Genomic DNA, 15,228 nt, shown 5'->3' with positions numbered 1-15,228 from the left:
TGGCCATGTCTTGTTAGGTTTGCAGTTGTGCCATACTCTTTCCATTTTTGGATGATGGATTGAACAGTGCTCTGTGAGAAGTTCGAAGTTTGGGATAGTTTTGTTATAATCTAACCCTGCTTTAAACTTCGCCACAACTTTATCGCTGACCTATTTGGTGTGTTCCTTGGCCTTTGTGGTGCTGTTTGTTCACTAAGGTTCTCTAACAAACCTCTGATGGCTTCACAGAATAGCTGTATTTGTACTGAGATTAAATTACACACAGTTGGACTCTATTTACTATTGGTGCAACGGATCGTCACCGATCGTCACCGATCGTCACGCGATCCGCGGAGCGCTCCGCTGCCTCTGCCTTAGGAAAGGCCGCGGCTTCGGCCTAGCTCTGGAGCGGCGGCCATCTTGGTACACCCGGCGGCGGCAGTGAGCTGCGTGCTGACGTCGACACCCCTCTGACTGGTGTAACGACATATTCAGCGACCCATCGTAGTTTGCTACGGAAGTGACGTCCCGTCATCTTGCTACACCCCACACTCGTCCACAGTAAGGATACACTAAGAAGGGGGAAAGCAGACATGTTACACCCACCGGAGTTTTGCATTTTACAGGTATTTATAACAGTAAAGTCAGTTTATATAGTGAAATACAGGACTTACAACTCCGTCTGACTACTTAAATCTTGGATTTTAAAAGCAGCGTCAGCCCTGCTCATCTCACAGGTTTACTAATCTGACAGAAGTTCGCTGCTTTTAAAATTTAACATCTAAGCAGTCAGACTGAGTTCTAAGTTCTGTATTTCACTATATAAACTGACTTTACTGTTATAAATACGCGTAAAATGCAAAACTCCGGTGGGTGTAACAACATATCTGCTTTCCCCCTTCTTAGTGTATCTTTAGTGTGGACGAGTGTAGGGTGTAGCAAGATGGCAGCGACGGAACGTCACTTCCGTAGCAAACTGCGATGGTTCGCCGAATATGTCATTACACCGGCTTCTATTCTGGTAAGGTAAGACTAAACACTAGTCTTCCTATACTGTATACAGTGGGGAGATGTCTGTGGATATTAGAGTGGGGGAGATGTCTGTGGTTATACAGTGCAGGAGATGTCTGTGGATATAACAGTGAGTGTTGGAGATGTCTATTACTGTGGTGGAGATGTCTATTACTGCGGTGGAGATGTCTATTACTGCGGTGGAGATGTCTATTACTGCGGTGGAGATGTCTATTACTGCGGTGGAGATGTCTATTACTGCGGTGGAGATGTCTATTACTGCGGTGGAGATGTCTATTACTGCGGTGGAGATGTCTATTACTGCGGTGGAGATGTCTATTACTGCGGTGGAGATGTCTATTACTGCGGTGGAGATGTCTATTACTGCGGTGGAGATGTCTATTACTGCGGTGGAGATGTCTATTACTGCGGTGGAGATGTCTATTACTGCGGTGGAGATGTCTATTACTGCGGTGGAGATGTCTATTACTGCGGTGGAGATGTCTATTACTGCGGTGGAGATGTCTATTACTGCGGTGGAGATGTCTATTACTGCGGTGGAGATGTCTATTACTGCGGTGGAGATGTCTATTACTGCGGTGGAGATGTCTATTACTGCGGTGGAGATGTCTATTACTGCGGTGGAGATGTCTATTACAGTGGGGGAGATGTCTATTACACTGGGGGAGATGTCTATTACACTGGGGGCGATGACGTGGATATTACACTGGGGGCGATGATGTGGATATTACAGCAGTGGGGGAGATTTTTTTTTTTTTTTTGCTGATCCGAAAAATGATCCGATCCGTGACTCTGATCCGAGGAACGTTCCGAACCGTGAGTTTTTTGATCCGTTGCACCCCTACTATTTACTAATTAGGTGACTTCTAAAGGCAATTTGTTCGACTAGATTTTAGTTGGGGGTATCAGAGTAAAGGGGGCTGAATACAAATGCACGCCACACTTTTCAGATATTTATTTGTAAAAAAAAATTGAAATCCATTTATCATTTTCCTTCCACTTCACAATTATGTGCCACTTTGTGTTAGTCTATCACATAAAATCCCAGTAAAATACATTTACATTTTTGGTTGTAACATAATAAAATGAGGAAAATTTAAAGAGTTATGAATACTTTTCCAAGGCACTGTATGCCTAGTACGCACGATCAGAAAACTAAACAAAAGATATATCGTCGGTACACAGCTTTCGAGTGCCGATCACGACAGTTCATGCCAAATTATCTAAAAAGGGACAAACATGAAAACTTCTCTCGTACGACACCAGAACAACTGATTTTCATTTGATCAGTACAGTATTCGTCCAAAAAAAAAAATCGGAAGACCACGCATGCTCGGGAATGAAAGTTTACATTACAATACAACACGTTACATCCCTTCCAAAGTTGTATAAGCGTTTTCGTATCTTAACTTCTTCATTTTCAATATGAGACTAGCATGCAGGAAAACAAAACGGACAATCATTCATCCGATATTCTCATCATGTGTACAATGCTTTAGATTCTCGGCTCTTAAAAACTTGTCTGTTAGAGGATGTTAGATTGTAGGTTCCTGTAGGACAGGGATCAATGTAAAAGGGGTCAGATCATTGTGAAAAGTGCTGTATAACTGTATTACATTAAACTTATGCCAAACTGGACTTTTTTTTCTTGTTTAAGTGCAGTGAGGAAGGATTAGAACTGATTTTACCGCTCTCTGGAGCTCTGTTAACATTTTACCAGACATGGGCAAATCTATCAGCAGGATAGGAAGTGAAGGTTAACTCCCTCTAATGGAGCCCTGGAGGGTGGTAAAAAATTGAGAGGGGTTCTAAACGTCCTCACCTTAATAAAAACTAAGAAAATGAATTTGGCTGAGCATACACTTTAAAGGAAGTTACATAGTTAGGCCTCTTTCACACGGGCTTTTTCATCCGATTTCCCGATAAAGGAGAGCGGGACTCCAGCAGGGGAAAAAAAATCAAATCCTTCCTGATCTTCTGAAAGGCAATCAGATTTTCCCTGGATTTAGTGTACAGATCTATCACACATTGTTTACTGCTTTGTGTTATAGGTTTTGTTAGTTTTGTGATGAGTATGCTTTCATTTTGTGCTGAGACTTGATTCACAGGTTTGCAGCTCATGTTGGGTAGAGGGGAGTGTTTATACATATGGGTACTTGTAAACATTGTAGCTCATGTCGGGTAGAGGGGAGTGTTTATACACATGGGTACTTGTAAACATTGCAGCTCATGTCGGGTAGAGGGGAGTGTTTATACACATGGGTACTTGTAAACATTGTAGCTCATGTCGGGTAGAGGGGAGTGTTTATACACATGGGTACTTGTAAACATTGCAGCTCATGTCGGGTAGAGGGGAGTGTTTATACACATGGGTACTTGTAAACAAACTTACCTAGCACTTTCCTGACTGGCTTTTATATTTAACTTTCTGACTTTTTTTTTTTTTTTTTTTAGGGGTTCATGATTCAAACTGGAGATCCTACAGGAACTGGAATGGGTGGAGAAAGTATTTGGGGTGGAGAGTTTGAAGATGAGTTCCACGCCACGCTAAGACATGACCGACCCTACACTCTCAGTATGGCTAATGCAGGCCCAGGCACCAATGGCTCTCAGTTCTTCCTGACAGTGGTGCCAACTGTAAGAGCATTTTTATACATACATGGATATCGTGTGTAATGTAATCTATTGCTATGACCATATACAGTATCTCACAAAAGTGAGTAGACCCCCCACATTTTTGTATATGTTTTATTCTATCTTTTTATGTGACAACACTGAAGAAATTACACTTTGCTACAATGTAAAGTAGTGAGTGTACAGCTTGTATAACAGTGTCAATGCTTGTATAACAGTGTCAATTTGCTGTCCCCTAAAAATAACTCAACACACAGCCATTAATGCCTAAACCGCTGGAAACAAAAGTGAGTACACCCCTAAGTGAAAATGTCCAAATTGGGCCCAAAGTGTCAATATTTTGTGTGGCCACCATTATTTTTCAGCACTGTTTTAACCCTCTTGGGCATGGCGTTCACCAGAGCTTCACAGGTTGCCACTGGAGTCCTCTTCCACTCCTCCATGACGACATCACGGAGCTGGTGGATATTAGAGACCTTGTGCTCCTCCACCTTCCGTTTTGAGGACGCCCCACAGATGCCCAATAGGGTTTTGGTCTGAAGACATGCTTGGCCAGTCCACCACCTTTACCCTCAGCTCCTTTAGCAAGGTAGTGGCCGTCTTTGAGGTGTGTTTGGGGTTGTTGTCATGTTGGAATACTGCCCTGCGGCCCAGTCTCCAAAGGGAGGAGATCATGCTCTGCTTCAGTATGTCACAGTACATGTTGGCATTCATGGTTCCCTCAATGAACTGTTGCTCCCCAGTGCTGGCAGCACGCATACAGCCCCAGACCATGACACTCCCTCCACCATGCTTGACTGTAGGCAAGACACACTGGTCTTTGTACTCCTCACTTGATTGCCGCCACACACGCTTAACACCATCCGAGCCAAGTAAGATTATCTTGGTCTCATCAGACCACAGGACATGGTTCCAGTAATCCGTCCCTATCCTGCTTATATTCAGCAAACTGTTTGCAGGCTTTCTTGTGCATCATCTTTAGAAGAGGCTTCCTTCTGGGATGACCGCCATGCAGACCAATTTTATGTAGTGTGTGGCGTATGGTCTGAGCACTGACAGGCTGACCCCACCCCCACCGCTTCCCCTTCAACCTCTGCAGCAATACTGGCAGCACTTATACATCTATTTAACCTCTGGATATGACGCTGAGCACGTGCACGCAACTTCTTTGACCATGGTGAAGCCTGTTCTGAGTGGAACCTGTCCGGTTAAACTGCCTTGTGGTCTTGGCCCCCGTGCTGCAGATCGGTTTCAGGGTCTTGGCAATATTCTTATAGCCTAGGCCAACTTTATGTAGAGCAAAAACATTTTTTTTTTTAGATCCTTAGAGAGTTCTTTGCCATGAGGTACCATGTTGAACTTCCAGTGACCAGTATGAGAGAGTGAGAGTGATAACCTCAAATTTTACACACCTGGTCCCCATTCACACCTGAGACACCTTGTAACACTAATGAGTCACCTGACTAATTGGGCCAAATTTGGACATTTTCACTTAGGGGTGTACTCACCTTTGTTGCCAGCGGTTTAGACGTTAATGGCTTGGTTTAGTTTTTTTGAGGGGACAGAAAATTGACACTGTTATACAAGCTGTACACTAATTTACATTGTAGCAAAGTGTCATTTCTTCAGTGTTGCCACATGAAAAGATAGAATAAAATATTTACAAAAATGTGAGGGATGTACTCACTTTTGTGAGATACTGTAGGTGCTTTGCCTACAATCTTTAACCACTTAACGACCGGCCACTGTATATATATATATATATATATATATACGTCCTTTTTTTAAAGATGGATATCTCGGTAACGGCAGCAGCTGCTGCCACAACCGAGGTATCCATCTTTAGGGCCGGCGTTTCTGTCCCGACGAGCTCGCGCGCAGAAGCGAACACATACGTGAGTAGCGCCCGCATATGAAAACGGTGGTCAAACCACTCATGTGAGGTATCGCCGCGACCGGTAGAGCGAGAGCAATAATTCTAGCCCTAGGCCTCCTCTGTAACGCAAAACATGCAACCTGTAGAATTTTTTAAACGTCGCCTATGGAGATTTTTAAGGGTAAAAGTTTGACGCTATTCCACGAGCGGGCGCAATTTTGAAGCGTGACATGTCTGGTATCAATTTACTTGGCGTAACATTATATTTCACAATATAAAAAAAAAATTGGGCTAACTTTACTGTTGTCTTATTCGTTTATTCAAAAAAGTGAATTTTTTCCAAAAAAAGTGCGCTTATAAGACTGCTGCGCAAATACGGTGCAAAAAAAAGTATTGCAATGACCGCCATTTTATTCTCTAGGGTGTTAGAAAAAAAAAACAATATATAATGTTTGGGGGTTCTAAGTAATTTTCTAGCAAAAAAAACTGTTTTAAACATGTAAACACCTAAAATCCAAAACGAGGCTGGTCCTTAAGTGGTTAAAGAATATGCTTCCTTCCAATCTTAACCTGTATAACATCTGGAATGGTGTATAAAACAAAAATAAATGGAATTCATGGAGTTATGTCAATGATATTTCTGTGAAGTGGCATGTCTGTTTCCTACCCTCCTCTACCAGTCCCTCTGTTTCAAAACCAAACTATAGTGGTAAATTCTTGACCTAAGCTGCCAACATATACATATAGATCTTACAGTGCACTCTCATACTATTTTCGGTTGATTACATAACTCCTCTAAAATCCCTTGCATTTTTTTTTTTTTTTTTTTTTACAATACAATTTTTTTTTCTCTGGGATTCATCTTGTATTGCCTCATGATTCACGTACTGTCATAATATTACAATATGAAAAGAAAACAGTTAAAGGACTGAAACTAGGAAAAGGCTGAGACATATTTAGCAGACGTTTGCTGTGGCTTTTTAAAGGCCTTTTGTATATTAGATGATCCTATAACCAAACAAAAAGTTTGTATTATAGAAAATTCAGATTTCCATAGCACATCCAAAAAATGTGAAGCGGTGTTTTACTACTCCTTCTAGATTAGCTCATTGTTTACCAAATCTGTATATAAGCCCCATCAATAGTTTGGATACCTGTGTAGATATATTGAAAATAAAATTAAATAGCTGAGATGCTTATATCCCATGAAATTAGAACTAAAGGCAAAACATATATATATGTTTTGCCTTTGGGTAGAGTAAGGGAGGGTTATAACCCGTCAATTTTTTGCCATCTGTGTCCCATTGGGGAGATTTACAGTTAGGTCCATGTATTTTTGGACACAGGCACAATTTTCATACTTTTGGCTCTGGTATTCCACCAGAATAAAATTAAAACAAAACAATCCAAATTAATTTGAAGTGCAGACTTTCATCTTTAATTCAAGGGGTTGAATTATCAAGTAGAAATTTTAGGAACTGCGACCATTTTTATACACAGTCTCTTCATTTTCAGAGGCGCAAATGTAATTGGACAAATGAATATAATCATAAGTAAAATGTTCATTTTTAATACTTTGTTGAGAATCCTTCCCTAAATTATTACAAGCGCGCATCCACAAGCGATATTGCAATAGAAACCTTAGTGGTAGGTATTACTACATGTGCAGCCAATTAACCAAATAGTGCTAAAAAATCTTTCTGTAAATACTAATTGCCACAATCTATGATTCTTAATATTGTGAAACAAAATAGATACAAGTCGCAAGGTCTATTTATATAGTGAGACAAAAATGAATACAGATCGCAACATCCGTATTGCAAAAAATCTTAAACGTAATTATTTTAAAAATATATATTATTCAGTCCCATTATATTGTGAAAACATAAATATCAGCCGTATTTCTTCTGTACTTGAAGGAATATCAATGCTTTTCCATCCAAAAATGTTTAAACTAGCCGCTTACCAGATATGTCGGATCTCAGATTTATAGAGATCAAGTACACCAGGTGCATTAGCCTGCCGGCACCGAGGGTCTCCACCTCCGCTTCACTTCAGAGAGAAAGATATCCTAGTCTGGTTGTAGTAATCGGTATTCGAGTTATTCCACAGCTGGGATCCACAGATGTAACAAGCAGTGGTATCCTCAATAGGGTTTTCCCTCCCGACACCGTCCTGACAATCAGTCCCTCAGCGGAGAAAAAATAAATGCAGATCTCATAGTGCAGACGTATTCAAAAAGGGAGTTTTTATTAAAAATGTCACTCGTATTCACAGCAGTCTATCAGGGCAAAAGTTCACAGCAAACAGAAAAAAACTCCATTCCCAGTGGAAGCCTGTTTAGGGGAAACGCGTCGGGTGGAGCAAGTGGCTGTGACGCCATCACGTTCTTTTTTCCTTTGCAGTTAGTTTGGTTTGATCCTCTGCTGCCTTCATACTGAGAAGAAAATAGCTGTTATCCGTTCTCTCTGTTCCTGTGCATTTGAAGTTTTTTTCTATTTGCTGTGAACTTTTGCCGTGATAGACTGCTGTGAATACGAGTGACATTTTTAATAAAAACTCCCTTTTTGAATACGTCTGCACTATGAGATCTCCATTTATTTTTTCTCCGCTGAGGGACTGAATGTCAGGACGGTGTCGGGAGGGAAAACCCTATTGAGGATACCACTGCTTGTTACATCTGTGGATCCCAGCTGTGGAATAACTCGAATACCGATTACTACAACCAGACTAGGATATCTTTCTCTCTGAAGTGAAGCGGAGGTGGAGACCCTCGGTGCCGGCAGGCTAATGCACCTGGTGTACTTGATCTCTATAATCAGAGATCCGACATATCTGGTAAGCGGCTAGTTTAAACATTTTTGGATGGAAAAGCATTGATATTCCTTCAAGTACAGAAGAAATACGGCTGATATTTATGTTTTCACAATATAATGGGACTGAATAATATATATATTTTTAAAAGAATTACATTTAAGATTTTTTGCACTACGGATGTTGCGATTTGTATTCATTTTTGTCTCACTATATAAATAGACCTTGCGACTTGTATCTATTTTGTTTCACAATATTAAGAATCATAGATTGTGGCAATTAGTATTTACCGAAATATTTTTTTAGCACTTGGTTAATTGGTTGCACATGTAGTAATACCTACCACTAAGGTTTCTATTGCAATATCGCTTGTGGATGCGCGCTTGTAATAATTTAGGACAATTTTGGGATCTTTTAGTATTTGGGGCTTGCACAAGCAGCTGCACTGTATGTTTTATTTTATTTGGTTAGCGCAAAGTATACACACCTTTTTAGACACTGTTCAGAATCCTTAACTGGCAATGACTGCCTGAAGCCTGGAACCCGATGCACATTACCAGAGACTGGGTTTCCTCTTTTCTGTTACTTTACCAGGCTCTAACTGCAGCTGTCTTCAGTTGTTCTTTGTGGGTCGTTCTGCCTTTTTAGTTTTGCCTTCAGCAAGTGAAATGCATGCTCAATTGGGTTGAGTTCAGGTGATAAACTTGGCCATTGCAGAATATTCCACTTCTTTTCCTTCAGAAGCTCCTGGGTTGCTTTTGCAGTGAGTTTGGATCTGTCTGTACTGTGAAGCGCCATTCAATCAGCTTTTTCTGCATTCGGCTGGATCTGGGCTGACAGTATATCTCCTAAACACTGCAGAATTCATCCGACTGCTTCTGTTTTCTGTCACATCATCAATTAACACCAATGACCCAATGCCACTGGAAGCCATGCATGCCCATGCCATCAAACTGCCTCCACGATGTTTTACAGATGCTGTCGTGTGCTTTGGATCATGAGCTGGTCCAAGCCCTCGCCACACTTTTTTTTTCTTCCCGTCATTCTGGTACCGAATAATCTCAGTTTCATCTGTCCAAAGAATTCTTTTCCAGAACTAGTCTGGCTTTATTTAGATAGTTAGTTCTTTAGATTTTTTGGCAGTCTAATCTGGTTTTTCTATTCTTCAGGCTTATGAATGGTTTGCACCTTGTGGTGAAACCTCTGTATTTGCTCTCATGAAATCTTCTCTACATTTGGATGTTGCGAATGGGTTTTTCTTTACCATAGAGAGGATCCTGCCATCATCCACCACTGTTGTCTTCCATGCACATCCAGGCCTTTTTATGTTGCTGAGCTCACCAGTGTATTCCTCTTTACTCAGAATGTACCAAACTGTTAATTTGGCCACTCCTAATGTTGCTGCTATCTCTAATAGATTTGTTTAGTTTTTAAAGCTTTACTATGGCCTGTTTCACTTGCATGGACAGCTCCTTTGAACGCATGTTGTAGGTTCACAGCAATAGATTCCAAATTCAAATACCACACTTAGAATCAACTCCAGACCTTTTACCTGCTGAATTGATGAAGTAATAATGAAGGAGTAGCACACAACTGGCCATGAAACCGCTTTTGATTCAACTGTCCAATTATTTTTGGCCCCTTAAAAAAAGGGGGGGTGGCTATTCTTAAGCGCTGTAATTACTAAATCCTTCCTCCGATTTGGATGTACATACCCTCAAATTAAACCTGAGAGTGTGCACTTTCAGCCCATATCCATTATAGAACTATAGCCTGAATATGTTTTGGTAAATACTCGAAAAAACTAAAATTGTTCCTGTGTCCAAATATATATGGACCTAACTGTACCTTCACTTCCTGTCCCATAGTCAAAATGAAAGTGAGAGGAAATCCCTGCAAATTAAGGGAATTAGGGTCACCAGAACTATTGCCCTTTTTGGATGATTTTCCATCTTTCTTTTTTGGGGATAACCCAAAATTTGGAATTGTCTATTACTTTCACTTTCAATGAAAATGGTAAAGACAATTGGAGGGTGAATCTCCCTAATTAGGGGCACAGACAGCAATTAAAACCCAGAAAGTTGCTCTAATCCATCTCTACTTTGTCCAAAGCTAAAATAAAGTTTTGCCGTTGGTTATAGTTTAATGCATATGTGAGTTAATTCAAACCAAGAACAATAGCTTCTTTTCCTGGTCTACTTGGTGTAATCTACACTGTCACTCAGCTAATGTAGAGTGGACGCAGATATAGTAGGTGAGGGAATGCGGTGCTGGACTATATTCTCTCCCAGGGCAAGGAAAGTATGAATTTTATACGTTGTTGTTCAATTATTCTTAAAAAATTAGTGTATTTTTGTTAGAAATTTTAATTAGAGCCCCCAAACATTATATATTAGCAGAGACCATAGAGAATAAAATGGCGTTTGTTGCAATTTTTTCTCACAATATTTGCACAGCGGTTTTTCAAATGCAGTTTTTTTTTGGAAAAAATACACTTTAACCACCTGAATACAGGGCACTTACACCCCCTTCCTGCCCAGGCCATTTTTCAGCGCTGTCACACTTCGAAGGGCAATTGCGCGGTCATGCTACACTGTAACCATGTGAAATTTTTATCATTTTCTTCACACAAATAGAGCTTTCTTTTGGTGGTATTTTAATCACTCCTGGGTTTTTTTATTTTTTCCTAAAAAAAAAATTTGAAAAAAAAAGTTTTGCTTAGTTCCTGTCAGTAAATTTTGTAAAGAAGTATTTTTTCTCCTTCACTGATGGGCGCTGATGGGGCGGCATTTATGGGCACTGATTAGGTGGCCCTGATGAGGAGGCATGGATAGGCGGCACTGGTGGGCACGGATAGGCGGCACTGGTGGGCACGGATAGGCGGCACTGGTGGGCATGGATAGGTGGCACTGATGAGCAGCATTGATGGCACCGATAGCGAGCACTGACTGGCATCACTGATTGCTGGCACTTGTGGGCACTGATTGCTGGCAGTGGTAGGCACACAGTTCTGGCACTGGTGGCACTTAATTGTAATCAGGGCACTGATGATCAGTGCCCTGATTACATCCCTAGATGTCCTCTGTGAGGCGATGCCGTTGATCGGCTCTCCTCACACTCTTGTCAGTGTGAGTCAAGGAGCGCCGATTACCGGCATCTCCGTACTTACCTGTGACCGGCTGTGTCCGCGGTCGCAGCTCTTTACACAGATCGGGGTTGCGCCGTGTCCTAGCAACACGGTGCGATCGCCGCACTGCGTGCCGTCGTTCCGGGCGCCCGTCATATGACGTCCACCCAGAACGAGAGCCACGTCACCCAGCCGTCTGTTCACGGCCAGCGGGCGGGAAGAGGTTAATGAATTAAAAAAAAAAAAAAACATAACCCAATTTTTTTTTTTTTTTAAATATGAAAGATATTATGCCAAGTAAGCAGATACCTACCATGTCATGCTTTAAAATGGCACATGCTCATGGAATGGCGCCAAGCTACGGTACTTTAAAACTCTCTATAGGCAATGCTTTAAAATTTTTAACAAATTACCATTTTTGAGTTACAGAGGTCTAGTGCTAGAATTATCGCTCTTGCTTTGACGTTTGTGTCGGATACCTCACATGTTTGGTTTAAACACAGTTTACGTGCAGCGGGTAAAATAAGTATTGAACACGTCGCCATTTTTCTAGGTACATATATTTTATGAAGGTGCTATTGACATGAAATCTTTACCACATGTCAGTAACAACCCATGCAATCCATATGTACAAAGAGACCAAAACAAATAAGTTCAGAAATTAAGTTATGTGTAATAAAATGGAATGACAAGGAAAAAGTATTGAACACGCTAACTGAAATTTATTTAATACTTCGTACAAAATCCTTTTGTTGGTAATGACAGCTTCAGGATGCCTCCTTTTTGAAGAAACTAGTCGCATGCATTGCTCAGGTGTGATTTTGGCCCATTCTTCCACACAGTCTTCAAATCTTGAATGTTCTGTACAATTTTTCATTTATCCTTCCTTCAATGATGCGATGTTTTGCCGGTACCATATGCTGAAAAACAGCCCCACATCACTTCCCTGTGGGGTATGGTGTTTTTGGGGTGATGTGCAGTGCCATTTGACCTCCAAACATGGTGTGTATTATGGCTTTTAAAGAGTTACATTTTGGTGTCTTCTGACCAGACTATATTCTCAACGTATTTCACAGGCTTGTCTAAATGTTGTGCAGCAAACTTTAAACAAGCTTTAACATGCTTTTTCTTCAGCAATGGAGTCTTGTGTGGTGAGCGTGCATATAGGCCATGGCGGTTGAGTGCATTACTTATTGTTTTCTTTGAAACAATTGTACCTGCTAATTCCAGGTCTTTCAGAAGCTCTCCACAAGTGGTCCTTGGCTCTTGGACAACTCTTCTAATCCTCTTCACTCCTCTGTCAGAAATCTTGCAAGGAGCACCTGGCCACGGCTGGTTAATGGTGAAATGATATTCTTTCCACTTCCAGATTATGGCCCCAACAGTGCTCACTGGAACGTTCAGAAGTTTAGAAATCCTTCTGTCACCAATGCCATCAGTATGTTTTGCAACGATACGGTTGCAAAGGTCTTGAAAGAGCTATTTGCTTTTACCCATCATGAGATGTTTCTTGTGTGACACCTTGGTAACGAGACGCCTTTTTTATAGGCCATCAGTTGAGACTGAACCAGCTGAAATGAATTTGCACTGACCAGGGGCAGGATTGCTTCTAATTACTAATTTCAGCTGGTGTCTTGACGTTCCATGCCTTTTGCACCTCCCTTTCTTCATGTGCTCAATACTTTCCCGTGTCATTTTTTTTAATTACACACAACCTCATTTCTGAACTTATTTGTTCTGGTTTCTTTGTATGCATGGATTGCATGGGCTTTTATAGCCCCCCTGCACTCGCTTGATTCCCCCCCCACCCACCCACTTTGCTTCCTGCCAGGCTGAATGCTGGGATAAGGGTCTGGTATGGATTTTGGTGGGGACCCCACGCTGTTTTTTTTTTTTTTTTTTTGGCGAGGGGGGTTCATTATTTTTAGTTGTCAGCATGGTTTTCTTTTATATTCAGCTGCCAGCAGGGAACCTGCCGACAGCTAATGAGTCATCTGTTGTTAAGGAAGCAGCAGTCAGCTTCCTGGCCCGCTCCTTAGCAACCAGCTCAATGCGGTGATTACTGCTAAATCAAACAAATACCGCATTTGGTATTTAACGCAAAATTCTTTGTGAATTGCACTTTCACAACTGATTTATCGCAAGCATTTTTACCGCATTTTTTTGGCTGTTATTTAACTTGGTGAATTGACCCTAAACTCTTATTAGGTCCCACATCTCATACTTGCCTTATGCTATGATTTTGTTGAGATGCCACTAGTTATGTGTTGAAAGTGGTTTAATTGGGGTAAACGTATTGAAAAGGCTATGCAGGACAATAGATTGTGACCACAGCACAACTTCCTTTGTGCACTATTATGAAAAAAAGGCCTCCAAAGTGAGACTTTCTGCTGTGCAGCTGTGCAAAATAAAACTAGAAACGTTATTTTCATTAAGAGTAGCACACATGTTGTAACCACAGACGTCATTTAGCATTAATCATTTCATGTGGCTTTTATTTTATCTGGTATTAATGGTTTAATTGACAAATGACAACACAATAAGGTTTGTATTAGTCAGGGCCTCGATAAATGCCTCACAGTAGGTCTGTTTCTCTTAAGCAGCAAGATCTTCCCAGAATCATCATTCACATATGTATGCAATTCTTCTCTGCGTGTTGGCATATAGTATGCAAACCTTGAATTCTTCAGCCTGTCTAGAATGTTAATATGTTGTGGGTCCCCCCTCAGCCTAGGAGGTAATGCGCTATCTGAAAGCTAAGGGGATATTCCCCTGACAGGCAAGTGGCTCTACACAGGTTCTCGTTTTGGATAATGATCTGTTCTCTTCTCTCACAGCCTTGGCTCGACAACAAACACACAGTGTTCGGGCGAGTAACCAAAGGAATGGAAGTCGTCCAAAGGATCGCAAACGTCAAAGTTAACCCTAAGACGGATAAGCCATATGAAGACATCACCATTATTAGCATCACTGTCAAGTAGCTGGGTGTGTTTTTAATTCTGCGGCATATGTACAGATGGTGTGTGCATTTTATTGTTTGCCAGACTCTGTTGACTTCTTTCAGTGAACCTGTGTTTTATAAACATAAAATGTCTACATCTCTATACTTTGTATTGGATCACTGGATTTTTTATTATATGTTTAAATAATTAAATGGATTATGAATTGACTTTATAATCTTTTTTTAGGTAGAATTTTATAGAAGGCTATGGACATTCAAATATTTACACATTCCTAACCAGCAGTAAAAAAAAAAAAAAAAAGCTTTAAGCCCTGTACACGCGATCAGAAAATCGTACAAAAAAAAATACCACCTTCGAAGTGATCGTACGATAATCGGATCATTAGTACAGAGCTTTCGAGAGCCGATCATGATAGTTCATCCAATATTATCCAATCGGACATGCACAAATTTTTTTTCTGTACGATGCCAGATCTTACGATTTTAGTTTCACTCGAAAATGCAATACAAATGCATTACAACACATTTACATCACTTCCGAATTTTTGTTCTGTCGTATGAGAATTTTCGTGACTTTAGTAAACTCTTCAGGTTCGATCTGAGATTAGCCTGCACAAAAAAAACAGATGGTCATTCGTCCCATAATCTCATTGTGTATATTAGACATTAGAGTAAGCCTTCACTGACCAATGTAGTTACAGACACTGCAGAGTAATTCATCGTCAAAGTTCACAATGCAAGCAGTGAAGCTGTTCTAACCAGATCTCAGTACTTCTCTCTTCTCTTTTCCTGTTTCTGTTTGTT

The 15,228-nt window shown here is 40.8% G+C and overlaps 1 protein-coding gene across 1 annotated transcript in view; it reads left to right on the top strand.

Moving 5' to 3' along the window:
* PPWD1 (peptidylprolyl isomerase domain and WD repeat containing 1) overlaps positions 1-14,631 on the top strand; it is a 49,897-nt gene extending 35,266 nt beyond the window's left edge. Inside the window, exons 10-11 of the mRNA XM_073623556.1 lie at positions 3,466-3,648; positions 14,300-14,631. Coding sequence (XP_073479657.1) covers positions 3,466-3,648; positions 14,300-14,443 — 327 coding nt within the window. The 3' untranslated portion in view covers positions 14,444-14,631. The remainder of the gene's footprint in view (positions 1-3,465; positions 3,649-14,299) is intronic.
* The last annotated feature ends 597 nt before the right edge of the window (positions 14,632-15,228 follow it).

This window comes from Aquarana catesbeiana, linkage group LG01 (assembly GCF_042186555.1).
Source record: "Aquarana catesbeiana isolate 2022-GZ linkage group LG01, ASM4218655v1, whole genome shotgun sequence".
In the NCBI taxonomy this organism is placed as follows: domain Eukaryota; kingdom Metazoa; phylum Chordata; class Amphibia; order Anura; family Ranidae; genus Aquarana; species Aquarana catesbeiana.
The sequence above is the reverse complement of the archived record's forward strand: the minus strand, read 5'-3'. Positions and strand labels throughout refer to the sequence as shown.